Below are 24,446 nucleotides of genomic sequence, written 5' to 3'. Positions count from 1 at the left end.
CAAGGAAAGACTATCCAACGCCTAAGGAATGTGCTGAGTTTTATGACTCAGGCTGTCCTGGCAAAGAGCTCCGACTTACACAGAGAGGTGGGTGGCACGGAGCAAGGACCATACATGGCAGCCTCAGCCTCCCCAGATAGGCACGGTCAAGGCTGCCTGTGACTCACCGCCCCAAACCAGAGACTCTTGTTCTTTCTGAAACAAGACTTCCCAAGACTAGAGCCAAAGGATCATCACATTTTCCCGAAGAGGCCAGTTCAGGCTGACATAGCAGGGGCCACCCTGAGGTTTGGAGGGGAAGGGAGCCTGGGCAGGAGGCCACCCCTGGGAAAGGAACCAGCTCGATGGACTTGGGCTAGGGCTTTGGTGCCTCGAAGTGATGAGTAAACTGCAAGTGACAGGAAACTCAGCAAGAACTGTTCTGGAGACAATGGCTTGGGAACTCCAGGTGGCAGGAGAGTCTTGGAGGAGGGGAGGGTGGCGATGGTACTGGGAGCCTTCGGTGGCGGGGGAGCGGGGGGAGGTCCCCTTGACAAGTGGTGTGAGGTGCGGAATGCAGGAAAAGTGGATCAGAGACTGGCAGGGTTTCTGGGGGTGCCCTGGCTCATGTGCTCAGGAAGAGCAGATAAGAGCAGCAGTGGTGGACTTTACATAAACACCCCAGACACTCAGGCACACATCTTGGAATCCTGAGAATTCTTCTCCAATGAGCACAGTAATGGGCTGAGGTGTACATTTTTTCTGTTACTAAGGGGCAGGCGGAGAGAGCTGAGAGAGCTAGGGTGCCCGACTCTCCTGGCAGAGTGGGGGCAGGGGGTCTGAACTTGGGTAACAAGGGTCTGTCAGAGCTCCCTTCATTACACAGGCCCTGGGTCCAAAGGAGACCCATAGAGCTTCCTCTGGTGTTGGCCACCCCATTGAAGGCTGTCACTTTCTGCAGGAGAATGAACCTTGACTGGCATAAATGAGATCCCACGCAGAAGCCTCATGGAGGGCAGCCTGATTTTTCCCTTTTTTTCTTTTTTTTTCTTCTCCTTGCCAGTGGAATACCATGTCAAAAAGCTACAATGACTATTCCGTAATGGCAGGAAAAGCTCTGCTTAACTTTTTCATTAAAGTCTACTTACCTGGAAAAATAAAGTCTTTTAAGGTCCATGACTACATAAATATTTATAGTGTGAACAGGCGTCACTCTTGGTTCCGAGGGAGAATGGGCTCATTCAGTTTTATTTATGATGTGACACTCTGGTGAATGACATCCGTCATCTGGGTCGGCCCTACACTCCCTTCCACCGAAGCATGTTTATGGAGTGATTATGCCTGCAAATATTTGCTATATTTAGTCCCTCTCCTCCCCTAACCCCCCTTAGCCTTTTTTTAACACCCCAAATGAGCAAAAAGCCAAGCTTATGGTCTTGGGAAGATTTGAACCCTAATGACAAGGCGCAGGGGCTGGAACAAGCGGTGCAGAAGCATTTGACGAGTTGGGAGGCAATTAGGGTGGGAAGGATGAGTTATTACAGCATCACCCCCACTCTAGGGTGCTTTGTGGGGCCTGCAGCCAGCAGGTGAGGGCCCTCGGTGGGGCGTGATGGGTTTTGACAGGTGATGGCCATAGCCCCGAGTGATGAATGCAGATAGATCCCGGTGGAACTTTCCTTCCCAGGCAACTTTCTCGGGACAAGACCCCACAAGCCCTCAGATCTGTCACTGTGCACCCTGAGGGCTCTGGGGGCAGGGGTGGTGGGAACTCTGTGACCTCGGCTGGGTCAAGTTTGCTGGGATAACCCGAGTGGGCCACACCTGGTCTCTGGTTGGGGGCGTCGGAGCCGCCCTCCATCCGCTGTGGAGAAGGGAGGGCCCCCTCTGGCCTCTAGCTGAACAGCTGCACACGCCCGCTCTTGGCATTTCAGGCTGGACCCAGGCTTACTTCAGGGCCCAGTGCCTGCCTCCGGTCAGCTTGGCTACCTATTGTTTATCCTGGGAAGGGCTGGGTCTTGGCAGCAGGGCCTGAAGTGGTGCCTGCCTTTTATTTTTAGAGATGGGAAAATGCTTGCTTTTTGGCAGCCTCTCTTTCTCTGGCACACATCGGGATGGCGTCAAAAAGTTCAAGCAAGAGATTCCAAGCCCTAGATTCATGGTGTGTGTCATCATAGGCGGTAGGACCACGGGCCTTTCAGCAGAAGCCTCTGCAGAGCCCGAGATCTCTCATCAGCAAGCCCCTTGAACGAAGTGGGTCCCACTGGCTTCATCCTGGCAGTGGGAGGCTTTTAGTCCTCCACCCTCTTAGCCTGGTCTTCTAACAAGTCCCTTTTCAGAGCCTCAGCTGGCCTGAAGTGTTAGAGTTCTCACCTCTCTTCAGCTCCTCCCCTACCAATTCATAGTCTAGTCCAACTTGGTAGACAGGGTAAGAAAAAACCACCAAAAAAAAAAAAAAAAAAGAAAAAGAAAAAACCACCAGTCTGCTAAACCTGACAGTCACCACCCCTTCTCAGAGCCATGTCACTGTCATCACGGTGACTGGTGCGAGGTAAGCAGCTTCCACAGCAAGAAGAGCATTACCATCCCCAGGAAGGGCATTTTCAGACTTTGTTAGAATTATTGTTTGCTCCAGCATGGTCTTAGAACATATTTTTGTAGGTCCTGTGATTACAGCTACTGACAGTTTATCTGAAAGCATTTTGTAAATTGTAATGACATGTTGTACAAAGGTAAAAAGAAATGGAGATAAAAGTAAAGAATTAACTTGCATTTCCAATTTTTTTCGCCAACCTTTTAATGAATTACTTTTTAATTAAAAAATTAAAAAAAGAATATATTCTCCTTTGCCCCCTTGATTACCTTTTGGGTTCATTTTTCTTCTTGCTGGAGTACATCCTCTGGTAGGTTTTCCTCTCTCCACCAGAAAGTACCTGTGGATAATACATTTTCCTGAGGGCTTTTGTGTCTGAGACTTCATTTTCATCTCTCTCTAGTATTAAAAATTTGGCTTATTATGAAACTCTAAGTTCGTATTTATTTTTCTTGAGCATATCAAAGCTATTTGCCCTATTTTTTTTTTTTTTTGAAACTTCTATGATTGATCTGACTCATTCTTTTGTAGACTCTTTTAGGACTGTCTTTGTCATCTTGATTCTTCGGGAGTTTTATTATGATAGCTCTGTGTGTTAATTTAGTTTGTCAGCTTATCCTCAATAGACTCTTTCAATCTGAGGGCTCAAGCCTTTAGTTCTAGGATGTGGGGTGGTGAGGAATAAACCAGAAAGGTTATATTGACCTATATAATAAAGTTCTGGGGAGAGAAAAGGGGCCGTGTGGCCTGAACATTGGGGGAACTCTAAGGGGTTCTAGAGAGAGGGAGAAGAGTAAAGTTTGGAAGAATTCATTGCCAGCCAGGTGAGGACAATGTCCTCAGTGGGTCTTTAAGATCTTTAGATATACATCAAGAATGTACTCCCTTCTCTGGTATTTTATGAAGAAGCTGAAGCTTGAATTGCTGTTGATTATATTTTTTCCGTGAAACTATTTTTTTCTGTGATTTGATGCTGAAACTGAACCACAAGGCTCTCTTGAGTTAGTCTGAGTTATAGAAACAATTCTTTTTTATAAAATTTTAAGCAAATATCTGTTTCATTCTGTGTCTCTTTCCTCTCTGACCTTCTCCCTCTTCTTTTATATAATGAGGAAATGAAATTAGATGCTTCAGAGTCTTACGTTTCTCTGTAACTGTCTTTCTCTCTTTTGCTCATCCTTCGTCTACCTACCTAAATATTCTTTTTTTATGACTAACAGCTTATAAGAAGCGTAGGCGAATAGTTTGTTCACTCATTTCTGTAATCTAATTTGTCACCAAGTGAGCTGTTCTGAGTAGATCATAAATTTGGATAAAGAGGACAGCACAGTGACCGAGCTTATAGCAGGTCAGGACCCTTGGCTTAAGATCTGGTGTATGAAGCTCTGCCAACCTCCACCCCACCCACACCATAGAAGCTTATTATTCTAGCCTGAGGAATTCATTCCATAAATTCTCTTGGGCCACCCATTGGAGTTGATATGTGGCATACAGGAGGGAGACTTGGGAAAGGCTCAACCCAAAAGAGCATCCTTGAGCAAACAAAAGTGAAAGATGCAAACAAGATTTATTCTTCCATAAACATAGTCGTTGGGTCGGTTTTTATTTATCATGTGTGTGTCATACCTTTTGGACAGCACAAAAGATGGTTACTAAACATTTTAAACTATGAAGAATATAGATGTTAGCATTAAAGGTCCAAGTTCTCCTAGGAGGTTTGGATTGTGTGTGGGCTGTTTCTTCCACCTCTGATATACACACTAACGTGGTTTCTGTGAATTGACAATAAGCATATGCAGCCTGTAAACTGAATTACTCACTCTCCTGACTGAACAGTGATTAGGGCTTGAGTGGACTTTGCTGGTAGCTCAGCTGCTGAAGAGTCCACCAGGAATGCAGGAGACCCTGGTTCAATTCCTGGGTCAGGAAGATCCCCAGAAGGGATAGGCTACTCCACCCCAGCATTCATGGGCTTCCCTGGTGGGTCAGCGGTAAAGCATCCACCCACAATGCGGGAGACCTGGGTTTGATTTCTGGGTTGGGAAGATCCCTTGGAGGAGGGCATGGCAAGCCACTCCAGTATTCAGGCCTGGAGAATCCCCATAGACAGAGGAGCCTGGCAGGCAACTGTCCATGGGCTTGCACAGAGTCGGACATGATTGAGCAACTTAGCACACAGCACACAGGGCTTGAGTAGCCCCGTTAACCATGCACCCCAGTGCCCAGACAGATTCGGACCTCCTTGTTGACAGACGCTAGTGGCACTCTCACTGGCATTTGAGACTGGCCTAGGTAAGGGGAAATGCAGTATATCCTATGAATACCATTTTGATGTGTCATCCTTTTCAGGTCACTCCATACATGGTGACTGAACTTTGGAGGTAGATCCCTGGTGGTCTTGGGTTAGCACCAAGATGGGAATGATTCTCAAGTGGTAGAAGCCTATCAGGGTCTGCTCTGCTAACCCCTGCTCTTCAAGACTGAGGAATTCTTCTTCGGAGATTCTCTAGGTCCACCCAGGGATTTGATGTGTGACGTGGGGAGAGAGATTTGGGAAAGGTGGCAACATAGCACTGATTACCAACAGTAGGACCTCAGAGCAAGTGAAGACACAGGATGTGAGCAAAATTAAGATCAGGGTCTTCTTTTTTTTTAACTTTCATAATACAGATTTTATTTTTATTTTTTCCATTTATTTTTATTAGCTGGAGGCTAATTACTTTACAGTATTGTAGTGGTTTTTGCCATACATTGACATGAATCAGCCATGGATTTACATGTGTTCCCCATCCCAATCCCCCTTCCCACCTCCCTCCCCACCCCATCCCTCTGGGTCTTCCCAGTGCACCAGGCCCGAGCACTTGTCTCATGCACCCAACCTGGGCTGGTGATCTGTTTCACCCTTGATAGTATACTTGTTTCAATGCTATTCTCTTAGAACATCCCATCCTCACCTTCTCCCACAGAGTCCAAAAGTCTGTTCTGTACATCTGTGTCTCTTTTTCTGTTTTACATATGGGGTTATCGTTACCATCTTTTAAAATTCCATATATATGCGTTAGTATACTGTATTGGTCTTTATCTTTCTGGCTTACTTCACTCTGTATAATGGGCTCCAGTTTCATCCATCTCATTAGAACTGATTCAAATGGATTCTTTTTAATGGCTGAGTAATATTCCATAGTGTATATGTACCACAGCTCCCTTATCCATTCGTCTGCTGATGGGCATCTAGGTTGCTTCCATGTCCTGGCTATTATAAACAGTGCTGCGATGAACATTGGGGTGCACGTGTCTCTTTCAGATCTGGTTTCCTCAGTGTGTATGCCCAGGAGTGGGATTGCTGGGTCATATGGCAGTTCCATTTCCAGTTTTTTAAAGAATCGCCACACTGTTCTCCATAGTGACTGTACTAGTTTGCATTCCCACCAACAGTGTAAGAGGGTTCCCTTTTCTCCACACCCTCTCCAGCATTTATTGCTTGTAGACTTTTGGAGAGCAGCCATCCTGACTGGCATGTAATGGTACCTCATTGAGGTTTTGATTTGCATTTCTCTGATAATGAGTGATGTTGAGTCTTCTATTTTTAATGAGCGATCTGTGATGATCTTTTATTTATTGTTGCCATGCGGCCCTATGGGACCTTAGGTCCCTGATCAGGGATCGAACTGGCATTCTTTGCATTGGAAGCTCAGAGTCTTAGCCACTGGACCACTAGGGAAGTCCCTCCGAGTCTTCTGAGAATGTAGGGCAAACAGTGAAAACCATTCATGTGGATCATCAAGAGAATCAGGTGTTTCTTCAAGCTGCCATCAGCATTTCTTCCTTTCTGGAGTGCAAGATTTCCTCCACTTTCTGTGTAACCACTGTTCTATCTGTCTCCAGGGAGGGGCATGTTTTCCAAATTATAGATCTCTCCTGCCTTCCTACAAAAAAAAAAAAGAAAAAAATGACAGTGTGAGGTTTTTAAAACTGTGCTTTACTGAAAAAGAACCATGCATTTGCTTTAAATTTTCAGGATACTATATTTTCAATTTTTGGTTACTCTATAATTGTGTCTTCTCTCTGAATTTCTGACACCTTCTTTCATCTTCTCACCAATATTTATGTTGAACAATGAATGCTGTATACATTCGTGGGTAAAGACCCTTCTGGAATTTGGTTCCCATGAAGAGAATCCAATTTTATTTATCATTAATTTTTAATAACTTAAAAAGTATTTATTTGGCTGCACCAGGTCTTACTTGCAGCATGCAGAATCTTTAGCGGCGAACTCTTAGTTGCAGAGTGTGGGATCTAGTTCCCTGACCAGGGATTGAACCCAGGCCCCCTGCATTGAGAGCTCAAGTCTTAGCTACTGAACCAACAAGGAACTCCTGAGAATCTAATTTTAAAGGGAGAAATTCTGAAATAATCACCACCCCTTGTCTGGAAAATTTAAGTGTTCATAGAACAGCATTTGTAAAAGCAGGCCTACCTCCAGAGAAACATGTGACAAGTATCTGGCAGATGCCATCACTGTAATAATGTACTCCCCTTAAAAACCCTTCCATTTTCACTTGCTCTAATTTACTGCTTTAATGGAAGAGCCCACCATGGTGACACATACACTCTTGTTTGTCAAAGTGTGAGGCCCTGCCAGATGGTCTTCTTCAGAAGAAACGCTTTCAATATGATAATGTTTATATTTGTGTTTCTGGCATGAATTAATAATTTTCTCATGATATTTAATAAGAAACAGATTATTTCATTTCCAACTCATAAAACCCTGTACCTTTCTTTCCATTATGTATGATGAGAGTTATTTTCTTCCTGTTGGCAAGGTGGCAGCGGGTAAGAGCAGGGTCGCTAAATTATAGCTCTTTTCGCCTCAACTGGAGTGTGTACAGCCCAGAAGGGCTGGAGCTCCACTGCTCCATATAAAGGTGGACTTTGCAGTGCATCAGAAAGCAACAGTCAGGGTAGCATGAGACCAGGCCTCCAACATAAACAATCTCTTTTAAGTTTCAAGATTAGACCCCTGTGGTCTAGTATTCTGGATGTTGGTAACTGAGTCTGTCCTCTCTGGCCATATCCATCACGTTTTATTTTGTTTTATTAAAGTTAGTCCTTTGGACTGCAAGGAGACCAAACCAGTCTGTCCTAAAGGAAATCAACTCTGAACATTCACTGGAAGGACTGAAGCTGAAGCTGAAGCTCCAATACTTTGGCCACCTGATACAAAGAGCTGACTCCTTGGAAAAGACCCTGATGCTGGGAAAGATTGAAGGCAGGAGGAGAAGGGGACGACAGAGGATGAGATGGTTGGATGACATCACCAACTCAATGTACATGAGCTTGAGCAAACTCCAGGAGATGGTGAAGAACAGGGAAGCCTGGAGTGCTGCAGTCCATGGGGTCACAAAGAGTCAGACAGGACTGAGGGACTGAACACAAAAAATTTATTTTATTTATTCATTTTTAACTGGAGGATAATTGTTTTACAGTGTTGTATTGGTTTTTTTTTTTTTTTTTTAATTAAAAAAAATTTTTGACCACACCATGTAGCCCGAGGGACCTTCATTATCCAACCAAGAATCGAACCTGTACCTCCTGCAGCGGATGCACAGAGTCTTAACCACTAGGTGCCCAGGGAAGTCCCTCCATTATGTTTTTTAAGAAACCTATCATATTACCTTCTAACCCTGTAACTTTTCACTCTGGAGTCCTTATTTTATCAGTCTGGGCATAGTGGAAAGGTGGGAGCAGGAATGACTTTCCATCCTTTGACTTTTTTTTTGCAAGTCTCCAGACTCTCGTAATTTAGTGTGCTGTGTGTACTTGGTCACTCAGTCATGTCCGACTCTTTGCGACCCCATGGGCTGTAGCCCACCAGGCTCCTCTGTCCATGGGATTCTCCAGGCAAGAGTACTGGAGTGGGTTGCCATTCCCTTCTCCAGAGGATCTTACCGACCCAGGGATGGAACCTGGCTTCTGCTTTGCAGGCAGATTCTTTACCGTCTGAGCTAGAGGGAAGTTGTATTTAGAAGTAGTATTGAATTTTACCCACGCAGTCCATTTCCTGTGGGTGTCTTTGACTGACAGAAACTTGTCCAGGCAGACAGCAAGAGCAGGGCATGAAGACAGACCGGATGCACTTCAAAGGATGAATTATACCAAAAAACGATGTGGAAAATTGGTGTGGAGTGTGGCTGGGATTGTAGATCATTCTCTTCTTCGAAGGACTGTGAAGTGGGGGTCAGGAGAGGTTAGGGCTCCCCGAGAGGGAAGGGAGGGTTCAATATCTTTGGGCAAGTATGAGGCACGTGTGATTTTTTTCTTTCACTATCAAACTTAATAGGGCTTCCCTGATGGCTCAGTGGTAGAGAACTCACCTGCCAATGCAGGAGATGCGGGTTCAATCTCTGGGTCAGGAAGATCCCTGGAGAAGGAAGTAGCCACTTACTCCAGTATTCCTGCCTGGGAAACCCCGTGGACAGAGGCATCTGATGGGCTACAGTTCATGGAGTTGCGAAGAGTTGGACCCAACTTAATGACTAAACAATAAAATCAAACCTGATACAAGAGTAGACTCTTCTCCTTGTCACCAGCTGCTTACCAGCAATTCATTCTGGAACATGTGGCAATTTGGTTTCCACCCCTAACCTGTCACTGACCCTGCATCCTGAAAGATCGCCAAGGGCTGGAGATCACTGGTCAAGGCTGTGGGATTCAACCTCAACCTCCTCTTCCTTGGGGGTTTCTCTTAGAGGGCCCTCTCACCACAGCTCCCCTGAAAGCGCTGCGCTCTGCCGTGACTTCTCTGTCGCTCTTTGGTCCCGTGTGGCCTCCCCCTCCTTCCCCTGGGAAGTTGGCATCTCCCAAGGTTCTGTCTTTGGTGCATTTGCTGCTGTTGCTCTTGATGCCATGGTGTTATCACCTGCCCCACTGGCTCCAAAAACCACCTGTGGGCCCACAAGCCTGATCATGAGCTTTGTCTGAGATCTAGAATAACATTTTCCACAACCTTTATGACCCAAGAATGACCTACTCAGAGAGGAAATTACTTCTGGACCCTAGGCAAGGATGCCGAGGCCCTGCACCCAGATGTTAAGAGGGGAAAGACAGGAGAGATTTATAAAATAAATACTTGGAAGATAAAATGAACAGGACGTTGATGCATTAGCTGTCCAAAGAAAGGGAACAAGAGAGAGGAAGAGGAGAGATAGAAGGGGGCTAAGTTGACCCCCGTAGCTCAGGTAACTTGGAGGGTGGGTGTCCCTTATTGATCTAGAGCAGTGGTCCTCAACCTTTTTGGCACCATGGACTGGTTTTGTGGAAGACAGTTTTTCCACTGACTGGGGGCAGGGGGATGGTTTGAGGAAGATTCAAGCTCATTACATTTGTTGTGCACTTTACTTCTATTATTATGACATCAGCTCCACCGTGGATCATCAGGCATTAGATCGCAGAGGTTGGGGACCCCCGTCTAAAGAGCACATGATTAAGCGGCACATCTCAGGGAGAAGGCGGTGGTTTCAGTTTAGCATATCTGAACCAACCATGTCTCTCTGCCCGTTTTGTCCTCCCTCCCTGTAGCACCGCTCGAATTATCTTCCTAAAATACAGGTCAGATCCTGCCATTCTCCTTCTCAATTTTTTTTTTTCTTAGTTCTTGTTAACTAGAGAGTCATTTAGATGTTCAGACTCCTTAGCAGGGACTCAGAGCCCTACACAAGCTGGCTTTGTTTGGTTTCATTATCATCTTCTAGCACAACAGAACCCACCATGCAGTTTCTCACCTTCTTGCTTTTCTTCAAGCTGTTCTCTCAATCTGGAATGCCCTCCCCACTCTTCCCGCCTCGGAGAATCCTACTCAGTCTTGAGACTGCAGTTGGCTTTCTCCATCCCCCAGAAAGCCTCCTGTCACCCTGGTGGTGAGTAGTCGCTCTTTATTCAATATTTCTATAGCAATATATGCGTATTTTCCCCCTGCTATTATAGTGCATTTGCTCAAGTGTGCGTTTCTTCTGTGGGTTGGCAAACACTTTAAAAAGGGCCTCCCAGGTGGCTCAGTGGTAAAGAATCCGCCTGCAGTGCAGGAGGTGTGGGTTCCATCCCTGGGTCAGGAAGATCCCTGGGAGGAGGAAATGGCAACCCACTCCAGTATTCTTGCCTGGAGGATCGCATGGACAGAGGAGCCTGGCGGGCTACATAGGGTTGCAGAAGAGTCGGACATGGCTTAGTGACTGAGCAGAGCCCAGCCCAGCAAATGCTTAAATTTAGGGATTGTGTCTCATTTATCTCTGTTTCTTCCCATCTGCCAGCACATGACTCCCCACGTATCAATTGCTCACTAAATAATGAAAGAAAAGCAGAGAAATTGGTCAAGGTTAGAGTGGAAGTGGACTCTGGGGTGTGGGGGAAGAAGTGATGGGTTGTGTAGGCTTGCTTTAGAACCTGGCAACTGGGATGGAAACTCTGGGTTATGGAGAACAGGTGCAGAGGATAATAATGAGGGAGGCAGTGGATTATGGGTAATGTGAGGGGTTCACATATAAAGACAGGATCCCATGACCCCAAATCATTGTGAAAGTGTTAGTCCCTGAGTCGTGTCCAACTCTTTGTGACCCCATGGACTGTAGTCTGCCAGGCTACTCTGTCCAGGGGGTTTTCCAAGTGAGAATACTTGGGTTGCCATTCCCTTCTCCAGGGGATCTTCCCAACCTAAGGATCAAACCCAGGTCTCCTGCATTGCAGGCAGATTCTTTGCCATCTGAGCCACCGGGAAGCCCCACAAAATCCTGGATGAACACAATTTAGCCTACCTTATGGGCAGACAGGCCAAATTATAACATCCCTTCATCAACAGGGAATTTTTATTCTGCCCATTTAAAAAGACACATAGCCTCTTCGTGTAACCAAAACCCTTACATATTTGCTGATGGCTGCTGTGTCTTTGTCTGATGCCGTTAAAGAGATGGGACCTTGACCAATAGTATGATGATGACCCATTGCCATTCCCATTTATTTAATTGTAGAAAAGATAGGCAAGAAGGTATTTTATTAATAAGATTTCTTCGACCCTTAATTATTCTTTTCACATGATACTCTTTCATTAGCCTGTATTTATTTTTAGCAGCACAAAGGAAGAATGAAAAATATTATCTTTTAATAGAATAAAACAATTTGTGGTCTTCCCTCTGGCTGCTCTCACACAAATGCATGTCTATTATGTTAGTATCTGCACTGCACGCTTTGCGTGCTGTCTGCGTATGCTCTGTGTAACCACGCTTAGCCCAGTCTTAGTAAAAGGACTGCCAGCTGTGGGTTCTTGGTGTTGTCTCGGTAGTGTCTGACTCTTTGGCAACCCCATGGGCTGCGGCCCACCAGGCTCCTCTGTTCAAGGGATTCTGCAGGCAAGAATACTGGAGTGGGTTGCCATTTCCTTCCCCAGGGGATCCTGCATTGGCAGGCAGGTTCTTTACAGCTGAGCCACCAGGTAAAGCCCAACTGTGGATTACAGGTGGGAAAAAAAAAAAAAAGATGAAATACCTTGAACATTCCAGTTTTCAGTTGGGGCTTCCCTGGTAGTCCAGTGGTTAAGAATGCACCTTGCAGTTTAAGGGACACTGGTGCGACCCCTGGTCCAGGACGATCCCACACGACCGTGGAGCAAGCCAGCCCGCGCAGCGCGACTCGGAGTCCACACGCTGCGGCTCCTGCAGCCGGCGCGCCCAGAGCCCACGAGCCGCAACAAGAGAAGCCCACACGCCGCAAGGCGGAGCAGCCCCTCCTTCACAGTGGGGAAGGCCGCGTGCAGCCAGGAGCGGAAGTAAATAAGTAAATCTTCACAGAAGTGTTCAATTAGCTGTTTTCCACGAGAGCAGATACCTCCCTGTTCAGTCCCACGTTCGCTCCCCTGGGAGGTTCAAGTATAAAGGAAATGCCAGGGGAATGCAACGCCTTTATTCTCAGATGCGTTCTGGCTGCCAGCCCCTTCGCTGGACCGGCAGCCCCTTCGCTGGACCGGCGTGCGTGATCAGTTAGGACCCGAGAGGGCCACCAGGATGCCCCTTGCCTGGGCTCGAGGCTGGCCGCGAAGCCTGAGGCGTGGCTGCTTCGAGTGCTCTCACGTGGCTCTCCCAGTCCAGGAGGCTCTCCGGGGTGGGGGACAGCCCATGTCCCTGTCAGGCAATTTCCTCTCAGTCAAGTCCCAGAAGGAGTCAGTCTCAGAGAAATCGAAAGGGGAATCCCAAGGAGGGAGGGCTCCAAAGAGACACTATAGTTTCTCTCTGGCTATACAGGTGGGAGAGCCTTTATTGATGCCTGCTTCTCAGGCCCACCTCTTTCCTTCCGAAACACCACAAGCCAACACTGTCTTAGCTCTTCCCAGCTCCCAGTGGGGGAGGGAGAAGGTCAACAAGCTAACCTCATAGGTTGGATGCACAGCCAACATTGGTTTAGAGGCTAGTAAAGGGATGTCAACGTTTATGCCAAGTATGACTACCTTATCAGATACCTATGGCTCTGCCTCTCACAGGCTTATGGCTTTTTTCCAGCCTTTGCTGCAGCAACGGTCAGGTGTGGTTGACAGCAGCTCTCCAACAATCTCTCACATTCTGCACCAGGGGCTTCTTTGCCGCCTCTGTGGCTGGCTGTGGGGAGCTTCTCAGTCATTCCGAATCACGGGCAAAGCTGGAAGTGCAAGGGAACTGACACACTGCGGCCACCCTGGCCCCTTCTGCCTTCTCTCATGTGACTTGTCAATCCGGAGACACTTTTACACAGCTCTTCAGGAGGTTCCCACAGTGACTGAATCCAGTTGTTCACTGCAGTGACTATCTTGCCAAAGCGCCCTGGAATTGGCTTTCCCCTCTTATCAGCTTCACTCTTTCTAGTTTCCCACTTTTGTTTCTGGAATTACTTCCGAAAATAAATCTCAGCATTCAGTTTTTTAGGGGAGCCCGGAAAATACCAAGATAAAAGAAGGGAAAGTGAAAGTGAAGTTGCTCAGTTGTGTCCAACTCTTTGCAACCACATGGACTGTAGCCTTCCAGGTTCCTCCCTCCATGGGCTTCTCCAGGCAAGAATACTGGAGTGGGTTGCCATTTTCTTCTCCAGGGGATCTTCCCGACCCAGGGATCGAACCTGGGTCTCCCACATTGCAGGCAGATGCTTTACCCTCTGAGCCACCAGGGAAGCCCCTAAAAAAAGAAGGAGGCAGACTATAAATGCTGATCAAACTCATTGTGTGGAGAATGTTCTAACAGACCTTCTATTTTGAAGAGGGACAGAAGGGAATGAGGCGGTGTGATTGTCCTCTGCAATATACACTGAGAAGTCTGTGGACCACTAATTAGAAATTGCAATTAAAAATAAAAGAACTCTAAAGCCAGGTGATGACATTTCCTATCTAGAAATCTTTGAGACTGGAGAGACATCGTTCTGGAATTCAGGCTGGAGGATGGCTAGATAAATGTCCCTGGTTCTAGCCCCATTTTTGCTCTCGGTCTTACTTGTCTGATGAGGGGCATAGGTCAGTAATTTTCCTGTGTTTCTGGAAAGCACGTGTAGTCTTTCCATCCAATGAAAGTGCCTGTAAGCATTGATAATGTGCTTAGAGTCCTTGGGTCCAGAGTCTTTCTGAACAAGTGGCAAAATGAGAATAATATATTCTTTATGATAAAACTAAAGTGTCTTTCATTACCTATTAAAAGAAAACCATTTGCTCTTCTCCATAAAACACCTGACACCTGGTTGGCAGAGAGCTTTCACCTGGTGGAGGTTGAAAGCAAATGGTGGGAAAAGGAGGGGGTGGAGTTACAGAGATGATGATGGCCAAGGCAAAACCTTTCCATCCCACCTGGCTACCCCCAACTCATCTAAGCAGATTAAGTACCCAAACTTAGGTGAAGCTTTTTTTTTTTTGGTGGTGTTGTTTAATTGCTAAGTTGTGTCTGACTCTGCGACCCCATGGATTGCAGCCCACCAAGCTCCTCTGTCCTTGGGATTTTCCAGGCAAGAATACTGGAGTGGGTTGCCATTTCTTTCTCCAAGGGATCGTCCCAACCCAGCGATTGAACCCACGTTTCCTGCTTAGCAGGCAGATTCTTTACCATCTGAGCCGCCTGGGAAGCCCAGGCCACCCTCAAGATGACTGCAAACAATCCAAGCATGATGCCAGTGTTTAATCAGAAGGCACACATTTTAGATCTCCCCAGTTCTGAAGTGGGCAAAAAAATATTTTTAGGCATTGTTTTCTCCCTTAAGTCTGTTGTGGCTTGAAAATGTTGAGGTGCCATTTTTGCTATAACTGCCTTGCGAGGATTCTGTTTGGTGACCACTTTTGCTTCGGATTGACTTTTGCTTGTTCAGAAAGAGTCATGGAATCATCATACATGTTATCTGTTAGGGTGGGAAGGGATCTTAGAGACCATCTAGTTCAATCTTCCTTTTTATAAGGTACTTCCTAGTCAGACTTCAAATTCAGGTGATCTAACTCCATGGGAATGTGTTTTATGGTTGGAAAACCTTCTCTGTCATCCAGACATTCTCACTAAAGAGGCTGGAAGGCCACCTCTAGGGACTGGTGTAGGCGAAAATAATTGAAGTATGAACTGAGATAGATTCACTGCTCAAGTTCTATAATTCTGTTGAAAACGAATGAACTTACACTTACCTTAACTCCATCAGAAAAGAATTCCAAGGCAATATAGCAATTGACTTTCCCTTTCTCCTTTGCAGCTCCTACCAACATAAGCAGGATTTACATTTTCCTATTTTACAGATCCAGCTGGCAAGAATTATGGATGGGAGAACAGCTAACTCATAAAGAAGAGGTCCTGATGGATAACCTCAGACCATTCAGACCTTGGACAGAAGAATGGGCCCCTTGGTCCACAGAGCCACACTTTATTTACCCCGGGGCCGGCATTATGGGCATTTGCTTTCTTAGTGAATTGTAATTACTTGCAAAATAAACCTCATTTTGTGTGGGATTCTTCTGTTCTGAGAGCCCTATATGTAAGAGTGTTGCTGGGGTCTCTTGAACATCTGAGGTCGGTGGCACCTTGGAATGCAGTCTGAATCCCGAGTATCCATGTGATTTTTGCTCACAGGTCCTAAGGCACTGTTGGGAAGGATTCCAGTTTTACCTTCTCTTAGTGGGCTTTTCAGTTGGTGCTGGTAGTAAGGAATCTGCCTGCCAAGGCAGGAGATGCGGTTTCTATCCCTGGGTTGGGAAGATCCCCTGGGGGAGGGCATGGCAACCCACTCCAGTATTCTTGCCTGGAAAATCCCATGGACAGAGGAACCTGGCGGGCTACAGTCCATGGGGGTCACAGAATCGGACATGACTTGAAGCAACTTGGCATGCACGAATGAAAAAGCTGATGAAGTTATGTTTATTTTGTGCTTATGAACCACTTCAAACAGATGATATCGCCCAGCTGCTCTCCCCTCCCACTGCTCCCTCCCCTTCCATGAGTTACCCCCAAGGACTGAAAGCACTGAGGTGACTTGATTGTGTGTTTGGGCCACTAAGGAGATGTGCCTTCGGCTGCAAATCCTTCCCGAGGCCCCTGTGACCTTTGGCAGCAAGGGGCTCTCATGTGGCGCTTCTGACTGTGGGTATGGAAGTACCGATGGTCATCAAGCCTTGACATCTCTCCTTGTTCCCATGACTGGCCCTGTGGCTCTCTGAAATGGTCAAGGACAGTCTCTGGTGTCCACCATACGGGACCAGTCAGCTGTAGACACACTATAGAAAACATGGCCTTGAGTCTTAGCGTACAGTCTATTTAACCTGACAGTAGTAAAAGGATGTATGATGTTGGATGAAATCCCAACAGGGGCCACATAGCTGGGTGGAGGTGCCGGGTCCCTGAGCATGGATCTGAGTAAATGAGGATCAGGCCTGTCGTGTCCTGGATGGCTCCCATCCCATCCACTTTTCAACATTACTGAAAGCTCGTTAGCAGGGGAAACGATTACCAAACTGATGATTATTTTCTTTCTATTTCTGGCTCTTCTCAACCAAAGGGAAAATGTGAGGTAGATGTGAAATCTAAGGGGAAAAAATACATACACAAAATGAGATGTCATGTCTGCCTGTGGTGCTAGCAAAAAGTGAAGAAGTCTGACTTATTTTAATGTTTTCAATAAACACCAACCATCCCCCAACACAACTGAGTATTTGAGTCAGGGAGAGAAGATTATTCAGTCACCTAAGACAGTTACTGGATGAAAACATGAAGGGGAGTATAGTGTCTGATTAATGATTGGCCATTTTCAAAGTGGCTTCTCCTATATTACCTCATTTTATAAAAAGTCAATTTCACCTTTTAAATGTTAAAGTGAAGCAGTTTGTAATTTCTTGCAAGTAAAGGATGTTAATAAGCAAGTTGTGAACCAGCAAATTCTTCTGCTGCCTTGTATTTTTCATCGACCATCAGAGATTCACGGGGAAGCTCTAACAGAACTTTAAAATGGGGTTTTAAAACATTGTTTGCATTTGTCAGTGTGCTTGCTTGCTTGCTGTCACTTTCGCTTGCTCTCTCTCTCTTTGGGGCTCAGTTTCTTTCTCCAGTACCTTCCTTTGAACAGGGAACTAGTACTTGCATTTGGATAGATTATTATTTAGCTTATAAAACATACCACTTATTACAGTTCTTATAGTCGCTAGGCTTCATTAAGACAAACAATTACTCATCTGTAGTCCCCTCTTTGGCCATGGGATCAATAAGATGCTGTGAAGCAGGAGAGGATAAGGCTGGTGTACACTTTCCAATGTCACTAAGTATTTTCGCAGCTGTACTGATGGATGAGACGGTCTCAATACCAATGACCTTGAATGATTTACATAATAGCAGTTTGCATTAGAACCATGGCTGTTCAAGACTTGCATTTTGCAACACTTGTAACTAGCAGTGAGCACTTCCTAGGGCTTTCCTGGTGGCTCAGACAGTAAAGAATCTGCCTGCAGTGCAGGAGATCTGAGTTCGATCCCTGGGTCGGGAAGATCCCCTGGAGAAAGGAATGGCAACCCACTCCAGTATTCTTGCCTGGAGAATTCATGGCTAGAGGAGCCTGGTGGGCTACAGTCCACGGGGTTGCAAAGAGTCAGACATGACTTGGCGACTAAACTTACCTAAAATACACTGAAATTCGAATATCAGAACAGAGCAAGACAAAACTCAGATTAACAAGTAGCCAAGAATGGCACCCAAGAAAGAAAAAGAAACAAGAGTATAGCCAACCTTTTTTTTTTTTTAATTAGAGTATATTATACTTCCAAACTGGATACACTAGAAATTGGCAATGCAACATAAGATGCAAAGGAATATACCAGTTACTGTCAAAATGACCCTGTACAGCCTTGTAATGCAAAAAGCTTTATACAATACAAATTTTCAGTAATGTACATAAACCTTGACAGTATGATCATCTGAACATAATACGAGGAGTTAAAAAAAGGAGAGAAGAAAGTGCCGAGAACTCTAACTGTATCACTATATGGAAAAATAAGCTAGCTTTCATTGAAGAATGCATAGTGAAAACAGAATCAAAGTTAGTTGGCAGGTGACTATCTCAAAGACATTAGTGTTTTACGCGGAAAGGATTATCTATGGAATACATCCTTCCCTGAGTATCAAACTGCAAACCAAATTCAGGGGTATGTATTATTTCAGTGGAATCTGAAAAATGCTGTAGATTTTTCTTTATTAATAACAATAATAATAATATAAAAAGTCAAACAAACTCCAAACACACCTTTTCTCACTCAGAAAACTTTTATAATTTACCAGAAAGATTGATGACTCTTTCCAAAGTGCTAAAAAAGTTGCCCAATTACATTAAGCATCACTAAGTCATTCAAATACAAGTTCAGTGGCACACATCTGAGCGGTAACCGTCTCCTTCCAACGCCCCTCTTGATCTGGAAAGTTTTACCCTAGGACCTCGTATTGCACAAGTGGCACGCTGTGAAATCCGCCGTCCCGTCAGGGCCACCCTTCAGGTTTTCAACCTGCCGTGGCTCACGTGGGGCTCGCCCTCCTGCCAGGCTCTGTGGGTCCCCATGGCCCTCCTTCCTGTCATCACTGAACTTGTAATTGTGAAAAGCACGTGATTAGCCAAGTGGCACATTCTCCATTACATGGGGGTAAAGACGTGACTTGAAAAAAACACCAACCCACCCACAAGCCCAGTATTCTTGGAGTGTATTGTCCATACCCGTCTACAGCGCCTTTGCCCGAGGCACTGTATGCCATGTCTGACCGAGGCGACGGGGTATGACATGCCAAACGTGGCCAGGAACAGACATCTCTGCTGCAGAGGGACCCAGGGTGCGGGAGCTTCCCGCCCTCGCTGGCTCAGCCTCCCTGCCCCCCGGGGACAACTCCGTAGTGTAAACAGGTTTGCCAGGGCTGGATGACTGGCAAGGGAAGCGCAGCACACCTGCTGGGTCTGGGGGAGGAAGGGTGGGTGTGGGCAGGACCGTGGTGTGGACAGAGGTACAGACTTCCGGCTTCCTGTAGAACTGTACAAGAGGGAGCTTTCGGTGAAGCAAACCCACTAGAGGAAGAAAATTCGGGATGCTTTTATTTCCCTCCGGATGAAACAGATGGGGAAAAAAAAAATCCCACCTCTAGGGTAACACATGATGGAAAACAGCAACGCAGTAAGAAAGCATTCCTCCTGTACACCGGTTCTTCAACAGATAAATAATATATAAACTTTTATATTCCAAACTTCCCATTATCATACAAAGCACATTTCTTCCTGCTCTTTTAGCCTGTTTCATACTGGAAATTCTGTTGTCTTAAAAATACAAGCCATTAACATGTTTCGCCAAAGATTCTTTCCTTCTTTTTACATCACCCCTGACTTTTTAAGAATAGCGAGGGGTTGTACAACCAATCCACACCTGCTTCTTGCTGCAATAAAGTGCTGCACATAAGTTGCCATTTTAATGACCACAAAATAAGAGCTTTAAATAAGTATAAAGTTAGCCTCCTAGCAGGTTATATCTACCAGGCGTTAACAAAATGGAATACAGAATTACTAATAACATGGAGAACACCGCTATAGCCAGACAATTTGCAAACACAATGGAAATGTCTCAGGGGCATAAACTGAATGGTAGGACTAAACAGCACCTTTTTGTTGGGTTGTTATACGTCAAAGAGGTTATGACAGAAGTTTCAAACATACAGTCTACTCATTCCATAAAAAAGGTACATTTTCTTCCTTTTAGTTTACTTTTTTTTGCAGATGAGAAACAAAAACTAGTGCAAGACCAAAGCACTGTGCAAAACTGCCGTTTCTTTTTTTTTTTTTTTTTTAGTCTGAGCATTTATACCCAGAATCTATCCAAACCCCTTTTAATCTCCTTGGCTGGATTTATCAACCATAAAAATTTTCACTCATACATTTTTTTTTCTTTTCCTGCAAACAAATGGTAACCACTGACTTAATACATCACATATATATATATATTTAATCTGCCCTTAAAAAATGATGCACTGTGTGTGTACCATACACATTGCATACATATGGGCACACACACAAATCACACTTGAGTTTTGTGATGTTGGCTGCAGTGCTGCAAGCTATTTCTTCCAGGTAGGGGCTCTCGATTGCCCTCTTCATAACCAGAGATGCGAGCACAAGATCTCCAGGACTCTGGCGAAATCGCAGGCAGCACTGAGCTGTCTACCATTCCTTCATCGAGTAAGCACCAGGCCCTACCACTCTGCAGCCACAAAACAGAGAGGGGAAAGGTGATGAAGGAGCTCCGGGAACGACTGCAGCACATGAACCACCCAGGAGGGCAAACCACGTTCACCGCTGCGAAAGAAGCCAGTACAGAGAAGGTGCAAATGTCACGGCACACGACACACGCTGTCTCTTTCCGAATCCACAAACGCCCACATGCCCCACTCGCCCAACAGAAAACAAAATGCACCGGTATGGAAGCTTACAAGTGCTGACTGCTATTAAGGACACTCTCTTTAGGGTTTAACAAGACAGGTTTCCTTTCAAAGTAAGGAGAAGGGCCGAGAGTGGGAGTGGGTGGCTGGGGAGGCATGCCTCTGAAGGTAGACGATGTATAGGTCACCTCTCTGAAGATTGGATAAAGCAGCTTTCAGGTCAATGCAATAGGTATACACACAGAGCCAATTCTCTATTCCTTACTAAAGATATACAGTACACGTGGTTCAGACCCGGGCGGGTCTGTAGGTTTTTGCAGCAATGTACACCTGCTGGGGTTGTGTTTTAAGTTTCGTGGGTTTTGTCTGTTTTTGTTTGTCTCTTGGTTTTTGGTACGGAGCCCGGCTGCCCTCAGACAGTCTCGGCTCGCTCTCTCAGTCCCAGATAGGCGAGGAAGGAGTGTTTGGGCGAAGGGATGCTGGGCGGCGCAGTCTGAGGTCGGGGAGGGTGGAATGTGAGATCCAACTGGTTCTTAGGGTATAACATCGTCAAGGGAATGAGATGGGCGAAATCCGAGTTCCGGTACTTGTCAAAGCGCAGGGGGGAGCCGTTCAAGGGCATGGCCTTGAGTGCCAGGTTGGGCTCGGAGCCACTGCCGCCACCTCCGCCGTGGGCGGCCGACAGGGCCACCGTCTGCAGGGCCTGCGAGGCGGACATGACCGACAGCGGAGACAGCAGGTGGCGGGCGCTCCCGACCACCAGCAGCGGGGCCCCCGGCCCGCCGGCTTCCTGGGAGGCTGGGGCCGGGCCCTTCTTGTCCTCCTCGGGGCTGTCCGCGCTCTGATGCTTCTTGACGTGGCGGCTGAAGACGAAGGGATGAGTGGTCTTGAACAGGCACTCTTCGCAGCTGAAGGTCTGGCGCGGGGCGTGCTTCAGCTTCTTGTGCAGGTTGAGATTGTCCTTGCGTTTGCAGCTGTAGCTGCACTGGTCACAGTGGAAGGGCCGCTCCCCGGTGTGCACGCGCACGTGCTCGATGAGCTTGTTGGCGGTCTTGGACAGGTAGCCGCACTGGTCGCACTTGTAGTGGTTGCCCAGGCGATGCGCGCGGGTGTGCGTCTCCAGCTCCAGCTGGTTGGCCTTCACCGTCTGGCAGATCCGGCACTTGTACTCCATCTTGTAGTGGGTCTTCACGTGGCACTCCATGGCGGCAGGGCGGTTGGTGGAATAAATGCAGAATGGGCACCTGCCGGGGGAGGGGGGGGGAAGCAAGGACGGGAGAGGGTCAGCCCCACGGGGTCCCAGGAGGTATCCTCCCCGGCTGCTCCCCGCCTCGCCAGCCTGCCCTCGGCCGCCCTCCCGGCTCCGAGTCCCGACCTGCCCCCTGCCCAACCCGGCCCTGCCACCTCCTGGGGACCCTCGGTGGCTCTGCTGCAGACAGAGCCATCCCTTAGCCTGCTCAGGGGGTGCGGGGTGGGGTGGGGGGGGTCTCCTGGCTGCACCGGGGGATGCCAGCCCCCAGGAAGGGGAGCAGAGCCAGTGCCGGGTTGGAGGGGGGCGCCCAGCTAAGCTGTTCTCCCCTCCAGGACCCCCCGCCCGGCCCCTCGGAGCCCTCCCCGCCTCCCACCAGCCGCGGCCGAGGGCTCACCCTCAAGACCTCCCCTCTAGATGGGAGCAACACAAAGAATCGACTTTTCATGCACCACATCAAGCACACGCAGAAAGGCTCAGAGTTTTGAAGAACAGCTTATAGGGGAGAGCTACCTCCAGCAGAGAGTCGTAGGGGTCAGAATCGTGCTGATTAAAGGGTGGTTAGGATTGAGAAGGCCTGTGTGTGTGTGTGTGTGTGTGTGTGTGTGTCTGCGTGTGGGAGCAAGTGTGCTGTAGATACAGAGATCTGGACTCCTAAAACCTGTCTCTCCTACAGCACTGGGTGTCTCTCCACCAGGGAGGGGAGGTGAGAACCATCACTGGGGCTCAGGAGAAGGAGACCCACCCACCCGCCTGTCTAGGAATGAGGGGTCGGGCGAGGGAGACAGCTGCTATCTGGATCTTGAAGGCATCATTAATGCATTATTAATGATTAATGTTATTACATCATGGAAATAATAGTCATCCAAAGGGACCATAAGCTCTCAGCGGGCAGGACTCCCCTTCCTTCTGCATTCTCTGCAGTGCTCGGTAGAGAAGCCCATAGTGGGCACGGATTCCTTACTGGACTGGTCTCTACAAGTCGTTTAGGCAGATTCTAGCAGGGCCAATTGCAGGCCCAGCTCCGTCACCTGATGGGCGGGCTGTGCCCCGGGACAAAGTCTGGGCCTCTCCATCCTAGGCAGTGAGGCTACGCTGCCCCCGCGCACCCTGGCTGTCCAGAGGGTCACGGAGGGCAAAGGAGGGGCAGGTTCACAGAGGTTGCTGAGCGTTGCTCTGTAGAAGCTGCCGGGCTCGAGTCGGTGGTTGGTATGATGGCTGTAGCGTGTATGCTCTCTTTACCAAGAGGATGCAAATGCAAAAGTGGCTGCCTCGGCTCTGGACTGGCGCCTGCAAGGGCAGGGCCCGGGAGTGAACTGTCCCCGGAGGGTTTGGAGAGGATTCAGCAGAGCCCAACACACCCAGTGCCCGTGCACTGCTCCTCAGCGCCAAGCCCGCCGTTAGCCTCGGAACCTCAGCTCACAGAAGAGTGCACGCAAGAGAACTATAAAGCCCATTCCCAGGTCAGGTGCACACACAACCCCTACGCCAAGCTGGGCCTTACCTAGAGGAGTCTGAAACTCACCACTGTCCTGAGCTACGGCAAAAGAAAAATAATAGTATAATCTTATTTGATCTGCATTATGAACAGGATATAGAGTACAAGCAGTCCCATCACAGAAAAGCAATTTAGACATCGGCAGTCTGTTTCATGTTAAGGATGTTTCTGTGACCCACGGCTCAATCTTCCTTTCGCTGCTCAGGCAGAGGGAAAGGGTTTTCTATGTTCCCGTTATTTATCGTAAAGGCACTCTCTGACAAATTACTTCTCTGAGATGGTGAAGGGGAAACAAAAACAAAAAAAACTCACTGTATAGCCAGAAGGCATTAGCAATTTTGTCAAAGTATTATTCTACTTGGTCAGCCTAGAACATAAACTATTACACAGGGGACCGTTAGCACTGCATGGGAAGTCTACACCTGCAAAAGCATCAGGGTTCACTTGGCATCCTCGCCGGTGGGTCAGAGGCTCAGGAACTCCTTAGGTCCCCGAGGAAAGGGGGTTCTAACTGGCAAAGCCACAACTGGCTGGGGCCGCAGGTAATGGGCATGACTGGGCTTCTAGGAAGGGCAGTGAGCACGAAACCAACCAAGGAGATACATGGCTTTTTAAAAAATACGTATGAGTATGCTAACATTTAGAGGGGGACAGTGGGAATAAACCACATCGAATTCCCAGATGAGCATGTGCTAGGCATTTCCCATTTACTGGTAGTCTTGAATGATCATCGCCCCACTCCCCTTCCTCTTTACCCTCCCCCCACCCCACCTAAGCAGCCCCAAGTGAACCAAAATGGGATCTGACAGTGGGTGCCACTTCCTCTGTCTGGGGGAGTGTTTGAAGAGGGCTCCCCTGACCGGGTAGCATTGCCCCCCGACACTTGACTCCCGAGCTCCCGCTGGGTCGCTCCACCCCTCGCCCATTCAGGACAGTCATGCCACCTCTCTAGGCAAGCTGTGAGTTTCAAAGATAAACGTGTTTTTAAAAACAAAAGGTGTTCTTGTTCCTGTGTTAAGTAAAATGTCATTTTTCATTCTTTTAATTACACCATCAGTTCAGCTAAACATGAATAATTATGCTTTGAAAATGGTGTGTCTTTCTGTGCCCAGTGACAGATGCTTCTTTCTCTTTCTTAGAATACAAGTGCCTTGTGAACAGGGCCTCTGATTTCAGAAGCGCCAGGAAGATTAAACTCTGGTAGAGCTCGGA

The 24,446-nt window shown here is 47.3% G+C and overlaps 2 protein-coding genes across 7 annotated transcripts in view; one reads left to right on the top strand and one right to left on the bottom strand.

Moving 5' to 3' along the window:
• Positions 1-15,552, top strand: part of C12H4orf51 (chromosome 12 C4orf51 homolog) — a 49,070-nt gene extending 33,518 nt beyond the window's left edge. For both annotated transcript variants that reach the window (XM_070474793.1, XM_070474792.1), the window contains exon 7: positions 15,342-15,552. The gene's annotated coding sequence lies outside the window, so the exon portion shown is untranslated. The remainder of the gene's footprint in view (positions 1-15,341) is intronic.
• A 2,251-nt stretch (positions 15,553-17,803) lies between these two features.
• Positions 17,804-24,446, bottom strand: part of ZNF827 (zinc finger protein 827) — a 186,300-nt gene continuing 179,657 nt past the window's right edge. For 3 of the 5 annotated variants that reach the window (XM_020892016.2, XM_020892017.2, XM_020892018.2), the window contains exon 14: positions 17,804-21,731. In XM_020892016.2, the coding sequence (XP_020747675.2) occupies positions 20,900-21,731 (832 nt within the window). In that variant the 3' untranslated portion in view covers positions 17,804-20,899. Of the gene's footprint in view, positions 21,732-23,240; positions 23,274-24,446 lie in introns of all 5 variants that reach the window. The other 2 variants (XM_020892019.2, XM_070474791.1) reach the window with 2 other exon arrangements.

The sequence above is a fragment of the Odocoileus virginianus genome, chromosome 12 (assembly GCF_023699985.2).
Source record: "Odocoileus virginianus isolate 20LAN1187 ecotype Illinois chromosome 12, Ovbor_1.2, whole genome shotgun sequence".
In the NCBI taxonomy this organism is placed as follows: Eukaryota; Metazoa; Chordata; class Mammalia; order Artiodactyla; family Cervidae; genus Odocoileus; species Odocoileus virginianus.
Note: the sequence above shows the minus strand (reverse complement) of the source record. Positions and strands in the feature narration are given on the sequence as shown.